This window comes from Anneissia japonica, unplaced genomic scaffold, assembly GCF_011630105.1.
Source record: "Anneissia japonica isolate Jap-2015-1 unplaced genomic scaffold, ASM1163010v1 scaffold288005_len623695_cov211, whole genome shotgun sequence".
In the NCBI taxonomy this organism is placed as follows: domain Eukaryota; kingdom Metazoa; phylum Echinodermata; class Crinoidea; order Comatulida; family Comatulidae; genus Anneissia; species Anneissia japonica.
This window is the reverse complement of record NW_022701263.1, coordinates 274122-300332: the sequence shown is the minus strand read 5'-3', so window position 1 is coordinate 300332 and position 26211 is coordinate 274122. Positions and strand designations below refer to the sequence as shown.

The 26211-nt window shown below is 34.2% G+C and overlaps 1 protein-coding gene across 3 annotated transcripts in view; it reads left to right on the top strand.

The window, feature by feature from the left end:
- LOC117103509 (protogenin A-like) overlaps positions 1 to 23813 on the top strand; it is a 96206-nt gene extending 72393 nt beyond the window's left edge. For all 3 annotated transcript variants that reach the window (XM_033244066.1, XM_033244067.1, XM_033244065.1), the window contains exons 10-18: positions 5790 to 5978; positions 9038 to 9142; positions 9847 to 10018; positions 10293 to 10420; positions 11298 to 11468; positions 13061 to 13198; positions 14262 to 14370; positions 14843 to 14996; positions 15930 to 23813. In XM_033244066.1, the coding sequence (XP_033099957.1) occupies positions 5790 to 5978; positions 9038 to 9142; positions 9847 to 10018; positions 10293 to 10420; positions 11298 to 11468; positions 13061 to 13198; positions 14262 to 14370; positions 14843 to 14996; positions 15930 to 16364 (1601 nt within the window). In that variant the 3' untranslated portion in view covers positions 16365 to 23813. The remainder of the gene's footprint in view (positions 1 to 5789; positions 5979 to 9037; positions 9143 to 9846; positions 10019 to 10292; positions 10421 to 11297; positions 11469 to 13060; positions 13199 to 14261; positions 14371 to 14842; positions 14997 to 15929) is intronic.
- Positions 23814 to 26211: the final 2398 nt, after the last annotated feature.

The window sequence follows — 26211 nt, the reverse complement described above, 5'->3', positions numbered from 1 at the left end:
AGAAAGTCTAGGATCTAGCACCTAAAACCATAGGGAAATTTCAGCCCATTTTAAGCTGTTGTTTTAGAACATACAGTACTATGCCAAAAGAAATTTAAACAGAAAGAAATTTTCTTTTTTGGTCTGACGTGTTATGACCAGGGGGGATGGTTACACTAGGCCTATCTGATGGGAAGCTCAAGTGCCTACCTCCCTGGTGCTACCACTACCTTGGATCTGAGTCATTCCTCAGGCCTGTTCTTAGTTTTTGGTCATTCTTCAAGCCTTTTAGAGCTTGGTCGTTTCTCAGACAATCCAAAGAACTTAATCATTCTCCAAGATCTTTGTCATTCTCTTGGACCTTTTCTAATTCTATCAGATCAGTTATTCAACAGAAGTTAGCCATCTTCAAAATGTTTATCATGCCTTTCCCAGACCAACACTTCAGTCATTTAAGACCTTGGCCATTCCTATCACTTCGTTGTTATTTATAATCAGTTAATGTATGTTTCAAAAGTTAATTTAACGGTATATGAAACATTCAGCAAATTAGATTTTTTTTAAATATAAATGACTTTAAATTTTTGGTCTAATCATCTAAATTCCATATATTAACATTTCAAATTAAAAAAATTGAAGTGAAAAACAACGGACAAATCTTGAAATTATTTGTGTAAATAAATATTTACATTAAGTTTGTTGGGTTACTGTTGTATATGAATATATTTGGTGATGAGAACATAGATAATAAATGACATTTAGTTTCACATCAATGTCATATGTATTTTACATATGATATGAGAGCAGGTTTATTAGGCTGTATGTCCTATAGGTCAACATGTGTAGTCTTGCAGATCAGCATTTGTCACCCTGTAGGTCAAGCTATGTTGGCCTACTTTTTCAACAAGTTTACCTGCCAATTAGAAAATATATTAAATTATTAAATCAATCAGTACACTTTCATTACAGATTTTCAAATCTGTAGCATGAATAAGTATACTACAGCCCAACCAAGAAGAAAATACCTATAATATGGCGTACCACTATAACTTATTAATATAATTTAATCTAATGTTTCTAGATATAAATAGTATAATATATTAATTAATAATAATAGATTAATAAGATTACTTATCAATTAAAACAAAATTTATAAGGTAATCACATTCACTATTCTCTTTCCCCACAAAATTATAGAAAAACTCCGGCCTGCAGGAGTTTTAGAAACTATGTGAACATCAGTTGCCATTAAAATGAATTGTTATTGCTACGAAGCAGCCAATTCATATTCTTGACAGCAATTTGACCTCTGAAAGGTCATTGTTTGTCAAAACACAAGGGCCTAAGACGACTGAAAAGCGGAGTTTCCTTCTTTCGTTCTGCCTGGTAAAATCAATTACTTTAGGCGACGTTTGTAGACTAATTAACACGTACCAACGTCCGCATGTCGCGCTAGCCTTATCCTACTCTAGGCCTAGACTAGCTAGGATGGTATAGGCCTAGCCTTGAAGGGACGAAGGTCCCAATGAAAAACAATGTCACTCCTTGATAGCTAACATTGTCTATTTAACATCACAGTAATTCATTATTAGACCTATATTTGTTTTTTGAATTGTACTCCACAAATCTCAGCCGATACCTCACACAACTCAAGTAACGTTTCTCGTATCTATTGTCGTGACATCATGACTCGCTGGCTCACACTTGCGATGCCTCACACTTGTGATCAAATGACACGCTGGCTCGCACTTTGGCAACACTCTTTGGCAGTCAACTCACCCCTAGAAAACCTGCCTTTGGAAACTTGCCCCATAAAAAAATGTACACTTCCTAGACCATGCAGTCTTCAAAATAAAAATTGTAACCTTTGGTAATCAACTACATTTTCCACATACATTTTTTGAAACTTTATTAAAAAAAACCTAAACCATAATTCACTACTATAGACACTTTTTGACAAAAAGGAAAAATTACGACTTTGTTACCCAATGAGAAGTGTTCTAATATAGACAATGGGTCGTGTCTCATATTATTTGTTATATTTTTATTATTCATTATTTTCACTTGACTCGCATAAATAATTTTGTTCGAAGAACATTTATATGCAGTTGTACTTCGCAGCACTTCACTTGCAATTTGCAATTTCTAGTTTATAAATATCACCAGTCGCTGGAGAAACACTGACAACAACCAGGAAATTGAGTCACATGATTCAGCTAATGCCCTCTCAACTCATGTTTCTGTACTTCAACTTAAAGAGCCTGGTGCAGTACCAAATTTAGTTTCTATTTTTGCTTTAATCAAAAGCATGTATCTATTTTGAATCATATTACTTCAAATTATCGCACATTTGATTAGTTGACAATTGGTTTAACAAAATGTTTGCACATACTTATCAATTTGAGTTGATAAAAGGTACTCCTTTTCAACTGTATGCAAGTGAATTGTATACCCAGTCTAGATACTGTATCTGTAATGACCTAGATATCTGTAGTGACCTAAACATCTTGAAAAATATTTTACCGCTCATTTTGTTTGGCAATTAAGTTCTTACTTTGTACAAAAATACTAGAAACACACAAGATAGAACTCTCCACAGAAAAAAACTGTATCACCAAATTGCATCGCAGGTAACCTGTACAAACGTACAGTAAGTTGGTTTATACCCAGTTGTATGTGGCGCCAAATTAAATGAGGTGCTGCGTATGTCTGGATCTGGTCTGGATATAAACTTAAATAAATTGGCATTATTGGAAACAGCAGGGTGATGCGTACGTCTGGATCTGTGTAAAAGAGTATATCTGCTGCACTTTTGCTATGCAAAAGTTCTATCTTATGTTTCTAGTATCTTTGCGTTGTATATTTAATCAAGTTCGCTTTCAATAAAATAGAAATGGACACTCATTTAACTTATCAATCCTAATTAGGCTTTTACCCAGAATTTCTTAAGGTAACCTACTGTAGTTACCCTGGTTGGGACTGAATGTAGAACCAACAAACCTTTAACTGAAGCATTTCAGCATGTCAGTGGTAAATGTCACCATTTTGTTGGTGTCTGTTGCAAGTGGAAAATAGGGCATGGTCAAATCATACTAAATTGTGTGCTTAATTAAAAGCTTGTTGAATACTGATAGTGACTCAGTTTGATTGTTTTATTCTAATCCTGTCAAATTAGATGCAAATTTTGCAAGAATCTTTTTAGCTGCCGATATTAGAACGTCAATCGATGATGTAATAAATTTGCCTTAAGATTAACGACTGCAGGCAATATTAGAATGTCAGTAAGATAATATGACAGATTTTCTTCTCTGGCTTAAGCTCAATGACCGGTCAAATCATACTCTTCTTAAAGTATTTAAATTATTAAATACAACTATCTCTCTTGTACATTCATTTTCATACACTTTTCAAACGAGAGCTGCACCCTTTTCAAAATGCTCATGAACCTTAAAAACGATTTGTTATATTATTACATGTTATTGGTTTCCATAATACTAGGGCTTCCATGCTAAGGCCGTGCAAGTCACTATGCGGTTATAACCTGTATATAAAGAGAGCTCAACTTTAATTATGTATAAAGCAAGTTTTCAGTACCGCCGTAGCTGAGGAATAGAATTTGTAGGTTGCTGGTGATACTATGTGTGATTGTTGGTTGTACCAGTTGTCCAAATGCCAAATGGTCATAGCATTAAACTTTGCTTCCTGCCAGCTGTATTTTGACATCAAAATGTTAGACAGATGTGAGGACACAAAAGCCAAAGAGAATTAGAGCCTTCAAACTATTTGAATTAGGGTCACGACCACATTTTATTCAGCCTCTATTTAGAACAGTTTAATGTGCTGGAGGTTAGGGTTAACACTGGTCGATATCCAACTTTGTGGTATAATTTAATTTAGTGTACGCATTGTTTGTTCAGTTTTCAAAAAATTTTTGATTTGTTTGTCCCATGTCAAATCATTCTTTTTTTTTTCTCTTAATATAATATATACAGTAGGATATATAACCTCAGGTCTTGGCTTGCAAGGTGACAAAATGTACATTAAAACAGAGAAAATTTTAAACTGTATACTCCTGTGGAGAGTAGCTTGAGGCCTACTCTATGGATAGTTAGCCCACTCTGATGAAATTCTTGCACAACATAGAACCTATTGCTACTACTTTAATCATAAATATTCTAACAAGAAATCAATAGTACAAAGGTAAACAAATCAAACTTTAAACCAGTTGCACATTATTAATTCTTGAATATTAATAGTATATTTTTAACATTTCTAATAATGGTAAATATATTTAGTGTTCATGTCTAGATTACACAAAACAACTTGTTTTCTTCCGTACAAGTATAATATAAATGAAATTAATTGTGACAGCACTTTCCACAGTTGGGCAATATCTTCACATTGGATAATGTCAAATGTGTGCCAAAAACAAATTCCGCCTACTCTTTTTGAAATGTCATAGTCCTCTGTCCTTTTTAATCCTACGCATCTTTTAACCCAGTTTTGTTATACATCATTTTGGCTCTACATGATGACACCCATGTCCAACTAAAGTGAGGAAGACAAAAAATAATGTGTATTAATAAAATTCAGACATTCTGGATTTGCGGGAGATAGGTTAGTGTCGTGCGAGTTTTATTCTCGTGCTGACTTCCAGTGACTCTCACAACTCACAAGGGACCTGGGACCCTTGGATATTTAAATCAGTAGATGGAACCAATGACCTAGGCTGATATGTTGACAGATAGACATTGCTTATTGTCTTCATTTTACAGTATTATTATCATATTTAAAATGTTGTTTATTATCTAAAAACAACAAAATTCAACATATTGTAGGCCTAATCTTACCGTCCGATTAAACGCAATCACGATCGTATCGTGTTCACTACTGACAAGTACTGTACAAGATAGTATACAATTTTGTATATAATCATTTTAAGAATATCAGATCGTGAAGAATGTTCTTTAAGTATAAAGATCAAACCCTAAGGAATATAGGAGCTCTGTTGTTTATCATTTTAAATGTCGAGGTTGTAATAGTGATTATATTGGTAAGACTGATAGATGCTTATCTGATAGTGTTATAAATGATCATATACAAAATTGAGAGGTATTTCAATATGTTTTAGGTTTACAAGGTATATTTGAAAATGATAATGTAGCCTGTAATAAAAGTAATAAATTAGGTTTAATATTTTCTAATACTAACATTATTGACAGTTCACAAAATTGGTCTATACTATTGTTTAAAGAAGCGTTTGCTATTACGTAGACTACACCCATTGCTTAACAATGGGCTGAAAGCTTCAAATGGGCTTTCTTTGTTTTTGTAGGTAGCTTTAATCAGTAGGGTGAGAATGCTTTGATCTTGAATTTATTCATAGCTATGTCACCTACTAGGGGTAATGTTTTGATTGGTCAAACACTTTTGGTACTTGTGCGTATAGGCTTGCAAATATGGATAATTTTTCATTCCTGATGATGACATAATTAATGTTGAAATATTGAATCCCGACACGATGGCGTGCATTTCGATACTTGGAGTATGTATTATACTATCTGATCTGAGATTAATCAGTGGACCTTTCGGTTTTAAGTACTGTACATGTGTGGAAAATCCCTGATAAATTCTCCAAGGTCGGCAAAAATTAAATTTAACAATACACATAAATGTATATGATCAAAACAATTCAGTTCTACAGATTAACATCTTTTTACTGTGAAAGTCTTTAATTTAAAAAAAATTTTTTTTTTTGTATTTAGGTTTTAAGCTTCTCATCTTCTATTTTTTTCCCTCCCATATCACAGTGACAGCATTATCCCCAGATGTTCAATTTTATAACGTCACAAACTCTTCAGTGACGTTAAGCTGGAAGCAAACTGGGCTCATTAACATCAAGGGATTTAATGTGAACGTCAGTGTACCCAAGCAAGACAAGGTGCTCCTCCAGTACATGCTGCCTCCTCAAACTCAGGAATATGTCATCAATGCACTACGTAAGTAGACGCCATAAAAGATTAGGATATTCACAGAATGAGCTTAACTCTACTCATATTAACATAGAAAAGACCTGTGGTGACCATAACTATATATTTAATGTGAACAATATATACAACAGTAATTATAGTCAAATACTAGAGTAGGCACTTGGTAAAGTGCATACCTCTTCTCTGGCTCTGAATACAGAATCATTAAGGAAAAAAACCTATAATTTTACTCTCTTAACCAGAGGCAGATTCAGAGATGCCCCAACCAGCCCAGGCCCACTAAAATTTTGAAGAATTCAAATTGAAAATTTAAAAAAAATTTTAAAATAGCAGAAAATTGCATTCAAATTTAGGTTTGACGGTGCCATTTCTAGCCATCAAGATGTGCTATTGACATAAATTTTGTACCTCTCAGTCCAAACCATGGTGAGGCTAAGATGTCTGGACCCTCCATCTAATTTTGAGATAGTTTTTCATATACTTATCACCAACAAACAATTGATGGTGAATACAAAACCTGTGGGTGGAGGATGCAGAAAAGCTGCGAATCCAATTCCTGAATAGATTCCTATTGATCTTTGACATTTTTTTTTCAAATACAAAACACTAGTATTTGACAGATATGTTGTGGCTACTATATTAAATATTGCTGTTCTGATTATGCAGTAATCTGTATGCATTAACGAGGTAAATATTACATAGATGGCATACTCCTATATTTCTTTATAGTTCACTGCCTGGCTGTAACCTCCATTCATAAGGGGTTTCCCCTAATTTTCACCAAGCACTTGAATTAATCTTCATAATCTTGTTTTGATTGCTTTTGCTGCAACAATTATAGTTGTTTTTCTAATTGCTCTTCTCTTTCAATCAACAGAAAATTGGGAGGTACATTTTAAAGGGTGGGGTTGGCTAAGGTTGCATTTAATTTACACATTTTTCTTAGATTTTTTGACATTTTTAGTCATGCAGTTTTATTCAGTTTACATCAATTAAACACATGTAACGAAGTCATAACTTTTTGCTACTTTAATAATCTTGATTTTCAACTTTTTACATTCTGTAATGTTACGATACGACATTGCTTATCAGCGTGAACACATTTGGATTACTTTAGAAGGATTTTTGCAGTTTCAATTACTTGTTTAGTTTGCAAAAGCAAGTACTGTAATGATAAAAACATGCAAATGGTTTATTGTATATATTGTTTTTGTCGACATCTAGGCCCTCTCCCTTAATTTGCTGTAGGTCTGTAAGATTCAAGATTATCATCAACCAAACATGTGATAAATGAAATTCTTTTTGCTTGCTGCCTACTGTGAAGACATGGAAGACCATATAAGGCAAATAAATATTTAAAAACATTGAAAAAAACAACAAATGGATACAATACGAAAATTATTGTACTTCTCGGCTAAAGTTATTACCTGGCAAACCTATCATTGAATTCATGGATAGCATTGACTATGAACTATAGTATAGTATAGTGTAGTATAGTTTATTGAATATAGAACATATGACTATAGTGAGTTTTATAATGGTAGTAGTAGCAGTTGTTTTATTCAAATGGTTGCTTCTTAGAACTCAAGTAGAACACAATATCCAGAAATGATATAGGAGCTCAGAGAATGTAGTCCAAATCATGGTGACCTTATTGAAGATATGTTCTTGGCTTGAAATTCATATTTTTACCAGATCCTTTGGGTCATTGTGGTTTTGGTTATTTGCCAGACTTCAAATATATTTCGTTATTAATTTATTGTGGTTAAATTTTATGTGAATTGATGGTGGCGTAAGTGCAGAATAAATATATATCTTATATCCTTCCTCATCTTTTTGGTGGAGGTAGGGAAGTCTAATTTTTTTTTTTTTCTTATTACAAGGAAAAACACACTCATAATTAAATAAATGTCTTCTTTTATATTTGTGGATTATAAAAGTTATGGAAAGAATTACCCAATTTCATTAGGTCATCATAATCATTGTTTTAAGCCTCCAACATTGTTTTTTGCAATTCTAAATCTTGTTGTTCATGTTTACGTTGTTTTTCTGTCTTTTTGTTTTTATTTTGTGCTTGTTTTAAAACAAAAGAACCCAGTATATCTTTCAAAAGGAGTAGGATTTACCCCAGTGTACTGGTCCGTACAGCCCGTGTTGAGGACAAATTTGAGCAGCTGGTACCAGTCTACTGGGTAGCTCAGACATAAAGGGGGCCCATGGAGGAAATGTTTTTGAAACATGATCGTTCAGATTATAAAACCATGTTCTTGGCAATTATGCATGTGTAACGTTGTGAGAGGAGCTCAGAGTCACTGTAGGCTAAACTTTATTTTCCATAATTTTCTGATTTTTATTCCTTGGTACTCTCTCTTCATTTTATTAAATTTGTCTCTTATACGATCCCAGGGTGTTCGTGGAAATCCCATTTCGGCAAGATCGTCGGATACCTTTTGGAACAGTTGCTTATTCCCAGATCCTTTGCAGGTGTTTTGTGCTTCTATCTCCCTTCTACCCAAAACTTCAACTACACAATTCATTTCGACTGCACTCTATGTGCTTCCTCTGTCAGAACATGTTTCCGGCATTTTGTTTTATTCCAAAAAAATTAGGCCTACAGTATAAATTAATCAAGAGAACATTGGTACTGCCATACTGTTCACAAAATGTGTACATTGCGCTCCGGACGAATGTCAAAGCAGGTCAGGTCATGTCACTGAAGCCCGTCCAGTTATAACATACTATGCTCGGCACACATTCATACTTTATTCCAGGGTCGTCGTTCGAGAAAATTTTGTTCTGAGAACGTGGTTCAACTGGGTTCTCGCTAGAACATTTTGTGCTCGACATAAATTCCATTAGCACACGTTTAGACTACAAAAATTGACGTGTGCTGAGAACATTATGTGCCCAGAACATGTGATGAGAACACAGTCTGAATGCCCAGTGTGGTTACTGAACAGTACATGCTAGTCCACACCTCAAGTGTTCAAAACTTTGGTATAAAGCGCTATGTATATCAAACTACATTACATTATTGTTATAATTTTGTTCCCCGATTTTCATTTCAGATGCTAATACGGATTACATTATACGTGTTAGTGTGGTAAATGGCAACAGATCTGGAAATCCAGCAGTCCTTCATGTCACCACTAAAGATACGTTTTCAACCTCTGGTAAGAAAAAGTCAGTCAGAAAAAAATTATATAAATTTAAATATTTGTTATTTCATTTGTCCTGATGAGAATTGAGTGACCAATCCACTGGTGGCTTTTGCAGAACTGATTTAATTGGCTGAGCGCACACTGCATCCTTCAACGGTTGTATGACTGTCGGCTGACAAATCCATCCCTGTTCTCTTGAGCGCTTTATTACATAAACCTGTCTTCTGATTGGCTGTGACAAGTTGAAAAATGGATTGAATGATCATAATAAAACAATTATTGCGCGCACCTCGTCACGTTGCATTCTTCATGGAATTGTGTAGGCTGCAGTGTGTTCCCTGCTTTATTAGGTCTTACCAGTGGGGGCAGTAGAAACTTTTTTCTAGTAGAAACAAAATATGATGCCATGCTAGATAAGACTTGTCCTAGTTAAGTTAACGTATTCAAGTGAATTGCCAACACAGAAAGCGTGGATGAGTTAAAAGTAGCCAGTATGTTAAGCAGTAGGCGCATGCTCCCACTTTGAGCCGGCATGCCATTAATTTTTTGTTAAATGTTCTGTAAACCTCTATGTATTTGGTAAAATAATTGTCAAGCCCAAAAAAAGTAAACATTAGGACATGTTTTTACTTCCAAAAATTGTTCATGCTGGTAGATTTCTTGTTCAACATAATTCTTACCTTCACATTTGTTTGTTTCAATTCATTTCTCCACAGTTAATTCAAAAATACTGCCAGGACCAAGGGATATAATTTTTCAGTTTATTGATTACAATTTGATTGTTATTCAGTGGAAACCACCGGATACTGCGTTCCAAGTCAACAAGTATCGTCTGCGTTATCAGCCACTGAACATGGACTGGGAATACAAAGAGATCAATATAGATAGGTTAGTGTCATTCAAACTGCCTTGTGGTCTACAGCCAGGCACTCACTCCGCCGTGCAACGATCTTACGATGGTCGTACAATGAATCCAACTCTGGTTCTTGTAAACGCTAGACGATGCGATGTCGTCTGCTGATTGCCGGTGGCAGTGAGAACAGACCGTCATTAAAAACAATCCTTTGCGTCCGATTCGCCGCAAAAATATTAGTGGTGTAGTGCAAGATATCGCAAGTTCAGGCCATATGGACTAACAAGATTTTGATTTTTTTTTTTCTAGTGGAGAAGTCCTGCGGCTTACAATTACTAACCTCCAACCCTACACGTGGTACAAGCTAGGACTGCAAAGTATTGGTAATGGCATGGAATCGCAGTATGAGTATTACACTATTCAAACCAAAGCAGACAGTAAGTATTGTAGCTATGATAAGAGTAACTAGACTTAAATCAGTTAATAAATAAATTCAGTCATTCAAAGTACAATAAACTAGAGCAGTCACTCCGTAGAATGTATATCTCCGTCCTGAATAACAATATGCAGGTTGTGTATGATGGGTGAAACTGTAGCATACCCTCGATGAAATAATGATATTGCCCTCATATTCTGGGCACATTGTTTTCTTGAGCACTGCCTGAATACAAGGGACGCTTCCATTATTTTCTTTTATACTCGAGATAAAAAATAAAATTTCCATGCACTTGTCTTTAAACCTTTTCTTCCGAAAATTGAATGGTGTCTTTTTTCTTTGATTATTATGTACTATTTCACTAAATTTTATGATGGATCCATTCATTACTTTGTGCGCAATCTTGCTAACAGACAGAAATACAGATTAAGAGACAGCCGTGAATATATAACCTCATTGGAGAAGGTAATTAGAGTAACTGGCTTTTTAAAAAAATAGACTAAATATTATAAATGCAAAGTCATTTTGGATATTAAAGAAATGGACACAACTTCACATATAAATTATTGGTGACTGCTCTACTCAGAGCTTTTAAAGTACCTTTTACAAGAGGGTCAAAAAGATGTCTAACAAACAGTCTACAGCATTGAGTTTTAGCGCTCCATAATAGGGTGTATAGCCAACTCAGTGCTTTAGGCGACCGAGCTTCTTTTCTGAGAGCCTGGATTGTCTGCCTCCATTTATGATTACCTTATTAACATATTTAACAAAGTGATAAAATGCTATTTATTTAAATTTTATTCATTTGTTGCTTGATATGTGTTAAAACGGTGTTTGCGCATTTCTTTGAGGCATATGAAATTCTTTGTTCATTCTAGAACCACGAACACCACCCTCAGATTTCAAGGCAAAACCACTTGATGCGCATTCTGTGCAAATATCTTGGGAGCCACCTCAGAAGCCTAATGGCATTATCATCGAGTACATCATCTTATACAATATCAATATCACTTTGCCAGAAAAACATTGGGAAACCCAGCAGAGAAATGGTAATGAAAAGCTGAAACTTTTTACACCAGCATTAGTTGGAAGAGTTTTTTTTTTTTTTTTTTTGGAAAATAGTATTTAAACCTTATTTACATATGTGGCAAGCCAAACCAGTCACTTGTCGCAAATCGTGTTTCAGAGATAATGGCCAAACATGCTGAAATGTCAACATTTTTGAAATCTATTTTGTTGCACCAAACTAACCTTTATATATCTATACAAAATGACATGCTGTTATTTTCCCTATTTTCAATGTTAAAACAATTTTTAACAATTTGGTGATGGTTTCTGCCTAAGAAATGCCAGAAATCATAAACTTTGTAGGCTGATTTCTCAAATATTGTTCTTTAAACAACTGTATGTTTAAAACGTCATAAGGAAATGTCACATTTAAATGAATCTTTTACCATTTTATAGCTCTCATTTTCATCTTCAACCCTCTATTAATAACTAAAAATAATTTTTTTTTTTTGCGATAAGTGCCTGGTTTGGCTTGTCTTTGCTACATATGGTTTGACAAAATATGTAAAGGAAATATTATGATTTGTGAGAAGCCACCTGCACAATGCTGCAAAATCTGTGATATGTGCTGAGTATTACATACAATATTGATGAAAATTTTGTTTAAATTATTCTAAAGTGGTATAAAAATGACACAAGGGTCCCTGAGCTGCATCAACGTCTCATGATATGTAGGCCTTTGTAATATACTCCTAGATTGTTTCCTAGACCAATTTTACTAATGTTGAAATTTGTGCCCGCGAAATAGTTTGATAACAGATTTAATATTAATTTGGCTACTGAGACTCTGGTTAGTTAGCTCATGTTCTATTGTTACGTTAATAATAATAATAATAATAATAATAATAATAATAATAATAATAATAATAATAATAATAATAATAATAATAATAATAATTGTCAAACTATGTAGCGCATATTACTGAGACTTCTATGTGCTTCGCATTAATGCCCCCGGTCATTGGATCAAGCACATATGGAACACATACTCAAGTTCTGTAGGAGAATTCCATAATGTTGCAGCTGTAATCAGCGCATTTTTCTGTTTGAACCTACCAGGTACCCATTTGTACTACTGGGTGGAGGGAGACTACTGTAGGTAAAGTGCCTTCCCTAAAGGACACAAGCGAAATACACAGTGAGGAATTGACCTCTGACCTCTGACCTCAAGGTTGAGGAGCAAAACTGCTGCACTAAACCGCTCCTGGGGTTGGTTGTTTGTGTCCTTGGGCAAGACACTTTATTTACGATTGTTTCTCCACCCTGGAGTATCAGTGGATACCTCGTAGACTCTAATATCATTGACTGATTCTAGCAACTTATGGAATGGTACTCCCTAGAGAGATGAGGATCTCTTCCAGAAATGTTTAGTCCAGTGACCAGGGAAATAATATAAAGTGCGTAGATACATTTTATTGCAATGTGCGCTATATAAAATAGAGCATTAAAATTATAATGCCAGGTGAGTTCAAAATAATCCTACCAATATTGGATTGCCTATATTCTGCATGTTTAGGCTAGGGGCATCTTATATTAACAATCATCTTCATCATTTTCCTGTCTCTTTCTCTAGGTTCAGAGAAGGTCTCTAAGGTAAACAACCTCCGGCCCAATACCGAGTACTTTTTCCAGATGAAGGCCAAGAACCGCATTGGCGAGAGCCCAGCTACTGATGTTGTTTCTGCAAGGACATTAATTGATTCAGAACTTGGTAGGATTTTTCACACCTGGCATTTAATTGCATGGGTACACTGCTAAGCCTACCGTAATGCTGAGCAGCTTTCAAAACATAGTCAAAGTAAAGTCTAATTTTTGAAAATACAAAACAAAATAAACCGTACTACAAGAATCGTCAGGACCACCAGAAGTACCCCAACTTACTGGGTTTTACTTCAGTGTGATTTACACCAAAAATACTTCTATCTTGTACCGCTCTACTCCAAATATTTCTCATAACTACCAAAGTGAGTTCACATCACCACTGCCGAACGACACGGTTTCTTACCAACCTCTGCAAAAAGAATGCACTTTCCAATGATTTGCGAGATTAGGTCATATTAAAGGAAAGACTGAAATGTCATTTAAGAAATCATTGAAATCAAAGTAGTGAAGATTCACTCTGGGCTATGATCATTGTAATGCAGTAAATTTTTTCATTTGGTAGTTTTTGCCGCACGTCAACCTTAACTTTAACGTTAGTACCTAACATGCAGCGCGATAGCTCCGCCCCTTTTGCAAACAAATCAAAATACGCATGCGCAAACTCGTAACTAACATACGTTGAGCACGTAAAATCCTGAAATTAACGTACTCTGCAACGCAAGATGAATAAATTATGACGTCATCCGTTAAGGTTAAAGTCGTGCGGCGAAAACTACCTATTTATAATTTATTAAGTGTATGTTTATTCTTTGCTTTGTATGTACATAGGAATGTATCATGTTGTCTGTTATGTAATGTGTATGAAGAATGTTTTTTTGGGCTTTCAACTACTTTCCCTCCAAGCTAAAGCCGGGCACACACAACCGTCTGCAGACAAATCAATCTCTGCTCTCCGTGAATGTTTGACGCGACACTGTCTTTTGATTGTCAGTGGCAGTCTAAACAGATCACCATTAAAAACTGTTTTTTTGCGTGTGCACGGTTGCATTCTACGTGGAACCGCGTCATCTGACGACCGTCATCTGACGACTGTCAAGCGCAGTGAATGACCAGCCTTTGGTTGTACTAGAATGTCAAATTAGTAATATTATTATGTAACTGGTTTTTTGTAGGTGAATTGAATGCAGGTCGTCCAAGTATGATGGATGGTATCCTGCTCGGTATTGCCATCTCTGTTCCTTGTATTGTGGCTTGTATTATCTTTGTTGTCATGATGAAAAGGTCAGTGCCTTTACAAACACACATTTAATACATTGTACTAAAGGAAGTATGATAAAGTTGATTGTGGTAAACACCATTGGTCGCTCCTGAAACTTGCTGGAGGTCCACCATGTCTTGGAGTGTCCAAACCAAGAGTCCGGATTAAAACCATTGTCAGACCATAGGGCGAGAACTTGAATCCAGTCCAGACCATCAAATTTTATTTGATATGAGCACGTGACATGCCGAAATATGGTAGTGATGACATCAAATCATGACCATATATAGGCACATCATGAATATATACAACTATACAAGAGTTTTTGTCAAAGGAAATTTGATAGTGGCTGGTCAAAGCTTGATGGTTCAGAATAGTACAGTTTGTGCTACCAGAGTAGTAGAAATTCTATTCATAATGACTATGTACAATATAACCCACTGGCTGTTAGCATTTACTGACAATATCAGACTCTATTATGACTATATATTATAGACTGGTTGGCAATGGAAACAGGCAAGTTATGCGTCATCAGATTGAGAATATGAGGCGAGACAACGGTAGCCATCGCACCGCAGTGTCCGTCACCAGCGCACAAGCTAACATTCTTGTGAACTATAGGCATCGTATGTTTCAAAATGATAACCGAGTAAGCTTTTTTCAGGATCTATTTTTTTCATAACAGTGTTCTTACCTTGAATGAAAACATAATTGGCAGATTTGATATGAACTTGATTAAGGGACTGAAGACAAAATAGATAAACTTGTTTTTAAATGATAAATAAGGTAAATTTTGCAATAGTGTCTTATCAATGTGGCATGTCATATCATATATCATTTATTTCACCATTTAAAATTTACAAAAACAAACATAAAAATACAAAAATATAAACAACTCACCAGTACCGGGTAGGATTGCTCAAAAGAGGGCAATGTTCATCTGTCTGTGAGTGCTCCAGTACCAACTGGGGAAACTTAAATATTCAACAGAAAAGTTAAAATTATTAATTGCAAAGCAAAAATATACAGTATATACAAATATTATTATTACAATTAAAATCATTATTATGATTAAAGTCATTTTTTTAATTAAAATTAGAATTAGATTTGTTGGAAGCACACTGTAGCTTGAACCTTTTGATAAAATATTATAAATCTAATTGGCAGATCATGTTAGAAAAACAGAAATATTAAAATTACCATTTGCAAAGCACATATAAAACTATAATATAAAGATAGCATTAGTGTGTGGCTTCATTTTGGTTTAATAACAGACCCATTTTGATTCTGTGTTTCTGTATTGATGATTTCAGTGACTATTTTAAGTCTATACCTCCATTTTGATTCCTTCCATACATGCCTCTCTAATGATTTTAATGCCATGCAATTTTGATTTTGGAAATCCACATTCATCTACTATGAATTCATGCCTCCATTTTATTATTGATTAACTCCAATTTGATTTTATGCCTCTATTTTGATTCCATGTCTCAGCCTTTTATTTAATTTTATTTCTCGTGGTTTGCTTATGTACTGTAGCTAGTGCTCAGCGTAAAATCTGAATTTTGATTATGTTTTATAGCAATTTGGAAACATCAACGGTCATGCAGGAAATATGAACAATGATCATGAAGACGACGAAGAGGTCCCACTTAGTGTCCGCCTCCTTTCCGGAGAGTTTGATAATGATCCCCAACTTCATGAAGAACCTGCACAGGAGGATGACTCTATGCTACCAAGTACAAGTGAGTCTGCACAGATGGGTGACCCTATGCTAGCAAGTGCAAGTGAGCCTGCACAGGAAAAGGACCCTATGCTACCCAGAGTAGGTATGAATACTGCAGATGCAGGAATAGAAGATGTAAAGAATGATCCCCAAGATTCTTTATTGATGGCCAAGTCTTTGAACATAATAGAGGGGGTGCAGACAGATGATGAGTCCAGCTTGGAAATGCAGACTACAACAGAAGTTGGTGTAGATATTTCATCAGGTGGAAAGGCAAATACATCCGTCTGAATAGTTATAAGAACTAATCATTCTTCTAATTTCTCTATTTTTGTTAAATTCTGTCATTAATATATTGTATTATAATTGAATACTTATGTAAGTAAACCCAGGGTGTGTTTTATCTACATCAGGGTTGATATTTTTGTTCATTTATCATGGTGTCATTTCTTTTAAATTTTGTAAAACTGTGACAAGAGACTACTTCAAAAAGTATTAATTGTAGTTTTTATTGTAAATGGTATCGATGGTCAAGAAACCAAACCAAATTTACCTCATTTTCTTGTCAGGAGTTCAGTTTATGATGAGTGTGTGTTAGGATAAGCAACCTAACCTGATTCTATATTTTTATAAAGGCCATGTAATAATAAGGTTGGTTGCCATTTTTTCTTCAATGAGTAGAGAATGAGGTGGTCTTAGAAAATACCGCCAGTGTTTACATTCTATTTGTTACAGTCATGACTTTTTAAGCCATACAAATGGCCTAGGTTTTCGCTGAAGGAAATGCTTTTTTTCTGGTCATTAATTAGGAAGTGGACAACCAACAATTTTGTTACATGGCCAAATTCTGTGTTTTTACCGTAATTTTTTTTTTATTTTCTTGTTATGGGATGATATATCATTAATATTTTTCAGTAATAATAATAATTTTATAGATGTTATATCAAATTTTGAATTGATATGGTATTTTGGGTTTTTGTTGATAGATTTTTAAAATTTCAATTTTTATGACTGCTATGATTTTTTATTAAGAACTTTATTATGATATTGGTTATATATAGATGCCAATTGTATATTCTACCTCAAAAAGAGAAAAAAATTCGCTCAAGAGCTGTTCCTTGTGTCTAAGATCAAAAGTGTTCAAGGTAATGGTCATGGTCACTATCATTCTAGAAATATTCGTAAGGTGAGACATTTACTATACCCTGTTTCACACCACCCACCGATTTTGCCTGTTTGGCCTTACAGCACTCTGACTGTTGTACAAAATTTAAGTTTCAGATAAACAAGTTTCCTAATTTTTTTTAAATTCAAAAAGCATTTTCAGCCTAATTACTGAATCGTTTCGTATTTGTATTCTTTATACAACAATGCAATGAGATCTAAAGCTAGGGCCAAAAGGTGCATTTATTTTTAAACAAGGTATAAAAAAGGTTTTACCTAACCAGTGATAATAATTTAAAAATGAACTAGCATATATTAATTTTTTGGTAATATTCATAATCTCACTTTAAAGAAATTTTGTTCACGAGTCTAGAGTTCACAGTTGATTTCTATCAATGATATCTCAAGATATTGGACATATAGTTTCCCCATGAAAGGAATTTTAGTGTTATATACTTTATTACATAACATTTGTTTGCTGCAGTGCATGATGGGTGAATTAGATGTACACTGGTTCTATGTTTGTGCTTACAATTTCTGACTGTTAGCTACTATGCACTTGTAAAACAACCATGCAACAACTAAAATTAAAAATATCCTCACTAAGATAACAGCTAAGATAATACCATCAATTGTTTTTATATAAATGATGACAGTTACTGTAACTTTTTTTAAATTGGGAGAAAGGAATTTATAGTCATTGAATAGATACTGCTTTCACCCATAATGTTCTGCAGTAAACTGCACAAATTTTAAAATTAAAGTTAAATTAATAGTTAAATTTCTTGGTAGATTTTCATGGTTTGTTTTATTCTATTCAATCAATCAGTTAGGTTGTAAAGTACCATTGCAACAGTATTAGCACATGGAACCTTATCAAGATCTGATTGAATGCGAGTTTGAACCAGGATTGCGTGACATCATTGCCGCCTCCTGGTTACTCAATATTCTTATGACTGAAAAGACAATAACTTTCAGACAGAAAATGTTTACCTCTTAATACTTTAATACCTCTTCATTGTTGACCAGAATTTTAATGATGGTTCTTCTAAGTCAGGATACATTTTTATCTCTTAATCCTTGAACACAAAAGAACATCAGGATAGTTTCTCAAATTATTTCTCAGGGCTTCTCAGTTTGTGAGAAACGTTCTCCATTGATTGATCTTAAGTGTTTGTAAATGTAAACATTTTTACGGGTTTTTAGATATACTAGTTTCCTGAAGAAAAAATTGTGAATGAAAAAAGTGGTCATTTGTTAACAATGTCAGGATTTTAAATACAAAAAAAGAAGGAGAACATCCTATGTATAATATTATCTCGCTTTTACTACCTCATTTTAAAAATTTGGATCTCAAATAGAATTGTTGGGTGTTATATTTAAAAACAATTCTGACCAATGAAATGTGATTTCTTATATACAAACCTAATTGGTTTGTCGCTGTAAGTATTATCCGTACAGAAATGTGTATCAAACGCTTACAGAGCCATTGTTATATGCTAGAGTTTTATTCATGGATTTTATGTAGTTTTAATAATTTGTTTCTTAAACAAATTTGTTTGTTAATTAAACTTCATGATATGGAAGTTTTGCAATCAAAAATCACCATTCAAGATAGCAAGGTAATTATGTGAAAAGAGATGCATTTAGCAAAGTTGGTCTTGATTGTATTACTGCACAAATTACCCCAGATGGGACAGTTGATGTGCAGTCCCCTGTGCACCACTTGAGAGTTTTTGCTTCCTGCATTGATTTAAGAGAGTTCTGGGAATTACTTCAACTCTTGTGGAAGTACATTCCATTGAGGGATTTTGCAAAGATAAATGGATTGTCAGTAACAGATCATACAAACTCTACATTTTATAACCAAGAATTAGTAAATAAGATCTGATGGTCTGATGTATTTTTGCAATCAGTAACAAAATCAATGCATTTTTATAGCAATCATCGGTTCCACAATGTTACTCATATAGTGCACAACTGTTGGTTGGCAGTTGGTATCTTGTTCTTGACATGTTTATTTTATAGCAAAACATCTATTATCATTATATCTACCGGTATTATATCTATTCTCTGTAGAAGGTGAAGGATTGTACTATATTATGATCATCATGCCATCCCACTGGAACTGACTTGGAACTTTTTATTGTTTCAAAAAGGAATGGTCAGAGTTTTATTTTATCCTCATCCAACAACATGAGTAATTGGTCGCTTACAAAATTAAATTAATAATTTGTAAATTTGTTTTTAATTCATTCACCATAAGCTAGGCCTAAAAACCACTTGTTACTAAAGGAGTTTTATTATATTTATAAGCCATGAAATGCTTGCAACCAGCATGAGCCACTTCACAGCCCGTCAACGATGCAAGTGGGTTATCTAAGCATCGCTGGCCAAGCATGGTCATTGGGTGATTTGAACTCCTGACCAGTTCAATAAACTGAGATTCATTTTGAGGTTTAGGTAGTGAAGCTGAAAAAAATACCCTTGTTTGATGATTGAATCCAGTATCTAGGGATTAGAAGATGATTTTTAACCACTGAGCTACATGTTTATTTTTAGTTCTGTGGTCCAGGAAGGCAAGCATCTTACCACCATGCCAAATGATTCATTTTAATATCACAATCTCATTCCCTTCATAAAGGTTCTTGTAATGCTATTCACTCTCAGGATTGAAAGTGTAATGTGTGTAAATAGTTGAATACTTTGAACAAACACATGCAATGGTGCTCAACACACTCAGAGGAGGTGTTTCAGACCCACCAGATAATACTGATGAAAAGGTCAAACAAAAATTATGTTGTCTAAACCCCACCGATTAGAAATCTTAAACCTATGATCTGATTTTTTTTGTAAAAAAACTCAAAATGTATGTATGATGTTTCAAAAGGAAAATTTTCAAGCCAGTAAATTTGATACCTTACCGTAACCTGGATTTTAACCATGTGGCTACCATTTTATCAACCAAAATGCATGGGGTGAGTGATACTGGCTTTGAACCTATAATATGCGTAGACTAATAGTAACAAAAAATTCCTTTTTATTTTTGTTTAAAATTTAAAAGAGAAACATATTTTGGTTTTCATTTGGCCTCATTTAAAATGGGTGTACATTATTGGCTTGGTTTAATCATATGGTTCAGATATAGTTAAGAAGTAATATATTTAAGTATGTAAGTAGTTTAAGGTGCTGTAGTGTTAAGGTTTGGAAAACAAACTCGATACTTTTCGCTGGAACCTGTTGAACGTTTAAGTTAAGGGTCTCAGAAGGGTTAAGACTTGAGCATGACTTTCAGTTTCTTGTATTTTTTACTAAAAATCCACCACTACTCTAAAAGGGTTACCGATGTAAAGTAATATCATGAAAAATCGCCCAATTAATCTAAAAATATCACGTGTCGTTAAATCATTTCATTAACGTTTGATAATTTCTATTTTAGTTAAAATGTTCATAAATTTGGTGCATATAACCGTGCGTTTCACTTCATTATACCTCTAACATTGATTTTATTTGTTTAGTATATGAGATTTTACTAGCGAGTGTTGGTTTATATAATTATATATATATATATATACATATATATATTATATATATATACATACATATATATAATAGATTAACCATCATTTTTAATTTCTTGCTGAAAATAGCTTTAAGTACATATTGGAGACATATAAGATAATTTTTCTATTTTCCCTTTATCATTCTGTGGCAGCAACTTTTCAAATTTTACCTTCTGTTTGATCTTCACAAATTTACATCTTCCTGCCTAGAACCACTGAATTGATTACTGTATTCTATCACTCTCAGGACCATTACCACTCACACTGTTCACCCAACCTACTGGTCTGTTCACTTCAACCTACTGTCTGTTCACTTCAACCTACTGGTCTGTTCACTTCAAACTACTTGTCTGTTCACTTCAACTTACTAGTCTGTTGACTTCAACCTACTGGTCTGTTCACTTCAACCTACTGGTCTGTTCACTTCAAACTACTGGTCTGTTCACTTCAACCTACTTGTCTGTTCACTTGAACCTACTGGTCTGTTCACTTCATATTACTGGTCTGTTCACTTGAACCTACTGGTCTGTTCACTTCATATTACTGGTCTGTTCACTTCGACCTACTGGTCTGTTCACTTCGACCTACTGGTCTGTTCACTTCGACCTACTGGTCTGTTCACTTCGACCTACTGGTCTGTTCACTTCGACCTACTGGTCTGTTCACTTGTTAATGAATCTCACCTTTACTAATGTTTAAAGAATGTTTTAAGAATTTGCTCATGGATTTATCTACCTCTTAAACGTTAAGTTGCTTTTTTTGATCATTTTTAACCTTTAAATACTTCCTTCCATTGTAATAAAATTTGCAAGTTTCCTTTTCTAGAGTTTTACATTCAAATGTATTATTAATGTGTTTTTCTACATGTTCAACGTTGAATTATAGTTTTGTATAGGATATACCTCTAGAAGAAGAATAATTTTGTTCTGGTAATTAAGAATGAATGCTGATTATTCCTTGTAAATTTAATATTGATAAAATCAAATTTAGTTTAGATTTCATCACCATTGCAGCTCTTTTAAAACAGGATAGAACCCTGTATTACACATTCAGCGATTTATGTAAGCACTTCATTTAGCTAAGTGGTTGAGTAGTTGGTATATTTAAAAGCATGCCGGTAAAGGGGAGGAGGCTGGTAGGGGGAGGATGCACCCTCCCAACATTTTTAAACCTATTATTTCACTGAAATCATTCCCAATTATTGCCAGCTTTTCTAACCGTTTAGATCAGCTCCAGTGATTGCAGATTGATCCATATAAACAAAAACTATGTTATAATTATGTAGGACTATAGATGTGATGGACATAAAATGTTAATTCTCCAGGGCCCTAACAACACCAAAATGAAAAGAAATTAAATAGAAATTTTCACAAATTAAGGCCCTCAAAGTGCTACTTTGACCTACCGTGGGCTCTCCGCTAGGACCCATGTGGCCCCTCGAATAAGGTTCATTTTGCTTGCAAATACATCCCCCTCCCCCATCAAAAATCCAGCCTACAACCTGCTAGACTACTGAAAACCATGTGTGCAGAGCAATGCAGATAGTGTAATCATGGGTTTGAGATCTGTATTTTTTGTCTTGCCTTGCCTTTTAATCATTGCAGCTTTTTCAAAATTCGTAGCTTCAAAAGCATGTTGATGTTTTTTCCAACTTCAAAAGTGACTGATTTTGATGTTTTTCTTCAAATTTTGATTGATTTATAATGGATCTCCAGCCAACGGCTTAACAGTTTTAAGTCCTTGCTCCAGCGTCCTTAATTATTATATGTTGGTTCCAGATAGAAATTGATCTAGCAGAAAATGCTAGTGGGAGGCATAGCTTTGAATGAATGTGTAAACAAACTTTATATACTGTATTTAACATTAGACCAAAAAGGTATAGCAACTCCACTATCTTGTGGATTAAATAATTATGAGAAGAGGGGATATTTTTTTTTGTAAAAACTTCATGGATGGGATCTCATCTCTCTATAGTTAGTTCCTTCCCCTTCCCCCAAAACTTTCTTCACATGTAATTTGTCATTGTGGATAAAATTCACCTTGTGCCGTTTATTATGCTGATGGGAACATCATTCTCATTAGAACCGACTAAGCAAGTAATGGACAGCAAACTTTAATGTTGTTACCATGCAGTTATGTCTCCAAGAAAGAGTCATATAATGTGTGTTTTTCAATATGTCCACTGTTAATATGGCTCATAAGATATTATTGTTAATTATGTTTACATGATTTTTATGAATTTGGTTTACAAGATTATCAATTTACAAAATACAATAAAATGGTGATAATGTGGTTTACATGATTATGAATGTGAATTGTTTTTTGTTCATGCTTATTATCAATATTTATAAGATTATTGTTAATTTCTGGATAACATGATTATCAATGTTAATTTATTTTACAAAATTCTCAATGTAAATCTGATTTACCATGTTATTTGTCTAAATACCAATATTGGCAAAATGTAGTTTATGAGATTGTCAAAGTTAATTTTAGATTATATATTGTTCATCATCAGGTTTACAATATAACTAATGATAATCTAGTTTACAAACTGTTCAATCTTAATCTGGTTTTCATGAATATTATCCAACATTAATCTGCCTTCAGAATATCTATTGTAAATCCTACTTGCCACAGATATCGAAAATGAATCTGGTTTATACAAAAGTATTAAATATTATTCTGACTCTAAATAATTTCAGTTTCATCAACTAGTCGTAACTGATGACAGTGTTTTTTATTAGACAAAGCTAATCACATGTGATTGTGATTTCTTATGTTGGTAATCTCTTAATCTCTTCCTTATCAGTAAATCTATATTTTAATCATGCGATAAAATGGCAGTGATGATCAGTGAATGTTAAGGTGATTATAGTCCAAGACTTTGAGTAATAAGTACTATCTTAGCACTTTGATAGTGGTTATTGTTAATGAATATAACCTGATATACGTGATTATTGTTATTGGAGGTAATATATTTAAGATCATTAAACTATCAACAGTTGAACAATTTTTATGTTATGCTGGTTTATTGTTCTTCAGTTTCCAATTGATTATTGTTAAAATTATGATTTGGTGAATTTCAATTTTCGTATCCCGTGGCTCTGGTAAAATGACAAATAAATTACAGGTACTCAGTTTTAGAAGTAACGATGTGAATCAGTGACCTTTACTAAGAGACAGCGTTCGTTTTTAAAAAAATATTCATGCAACCCTCATCAGACTTGCTGTTTTCTTTGTAAGTGATCGTTGTTATCTATAGTTTTTCTAAATTTGAACACACGGAACTTTACATCAGCAACAATAGCAGAAAACAGTCAACTGCATTACCAATCAAAACAACTAGCAGCAATGACAACAGCACCAGAAAATGAAACAACAAAAGTAGCAGAAGAAACACTTGAAAAATATTTAAAAAGCAACATCAGTAGCAGCAAAAAAAAGTAGGAATAACATCATCATCAGCCACAGCGACATCAACATTGCCAGCAACAGCAAACTACGAAAGCCTATTAGGCCTAATAGGCTTTCGTAGCTAACACAAAAGCAGCAACAACAATATCAGCAGCATCAGTAGACAAAGCACAGCGTGATAAACAAAATAGTAACAGTAGATGCAACAAAATCAACATGAACAGTAAAGTTGCAGCAAAGGCAGTAGTGACACAAACGGCAGGGACAACACTAGCAACAGCAGCAACTAAAACTACATCAACGACAGCAATATTAAATGCAACAACAAAAACTACAAAGCAGCACAACAAGCAGCATCAGGAGCAATAACAACAGAAACTAAACAACAGTAGCAGCCGTAAAACCAACTGAACATCAACAGAATTGGCCACAACAGAAGTTGCAACAACAAAAACCGCAATAACAGCCAAACAAAAAACAAACAAAAATCACTAGCTGGAGCAACACCAACAACAAAATTTGAAGCATGCTCCTTTCACACATGCACTAAGAAGGAGCATAGTATGAGGCCCAACTAATTCCAATATTAGGCCTACAAACCAATCCAAAATAGGCCTTTTTCTTTTTCTTTATTTTCCGGCATACATTTATTAGATTAGATGCTGCTCACTCAAGTTCCTGAGATTGAGCTGGTTGGGCGCCGCACCTTAAATCGCTGCTGTAGGGCACAGTTGCAGTCATACTGTTCTGCACTACAAATATCAACTGTGTATTTCCAAGGTCAACCTATTATAGTTAAAAGTTTCGAATAAAATAAACTTTTGAAATAATAATTGTAAATAATGCACAAACTGCTGTTAAAAAAGAGCTACTGGGCCGAAATCTTCAATTATGAAGTTGGCCCATAAGAAGAGGAAGAAGACGATTTTTCAAAAGTTGAAAAATTCTTAAATGATCAGTCGAATTTTATTGGGGCGCCGTCAAGGTGTGTTACGGCAGTAGTGCGACGACATTCTTACGAATATACGGCATCGTTAAGATCTGTCACGACGTACGAATTACAGTAGGCCTACCAAGATTTTATTACCACGTCACTGCCTACGATTTTGCAAGACGCCAGCACGACGACGTCAATATTACAAGACAAAAAGGATGTAATTGGCTGTCTATCGCTATAGTTCTTGATATTTTACCATGTTAATAAACAAAAAAAAAACAAAAAAAAACAAAAAACAAAAAAACAAAACAAAAAAACCTGCAATATATGCAAGCTTGTAGGCTACTTTATATGGAACGCCAAAAGGACAAATTACAAGTGGCGCAGTGCAAAAGTCAAGTGGCACAGTGCAAAACTAAAGTGGTGGCACATGCATTTTGAGTTTGCAGTGCAAAAGTCAAGTGGCACAGTGCTAAAGTCAAGTGGCGCAGTGCAAAACTAAATTTGCATTTCTATGTTTTTTTTTTTTTTTTTTTTTTTTTTTTTTTATAAATTGTTAAGGTTTTGTTTTAACTTCCAACATCAATTCTCATTATATCGATGAAGAAAATCCCCTATGTTCTGTTTTACAGTCTATTTGTTATTATTATCTCTGCCAGGTTTCAGTCGTGTAAGTTGGTGTGTGTGTGTGTGTGTGTGTCACATTTTTGTGTTTTGTATGCACAGATATAACTAAATGCAAGTAACAGGAGTGTTAGTATGACTCAATGATGGTGACGGTCCGGAGTAGGGTGTGGATGTGAGGACCATTTAAAGGGATTTAAGAGCAAATATTCTACACCAGATATTTAAAAAACGTGTCAACTTATCTGAACGAAAGTTTCGTGAAAATTTAACCAAGTTACAAGGAAGAAATGATTAAGTGTTGGTGACGATCCAAATTCAGGTGTGAACTTGAGGGTCATTTAAAATCCTAAGGTCCCAGACCTAAATTTCTCTAGAAGTAATCAATGGATCTAAATGACACTACGCATATTAGTTTGTCTTGTGTCGATGA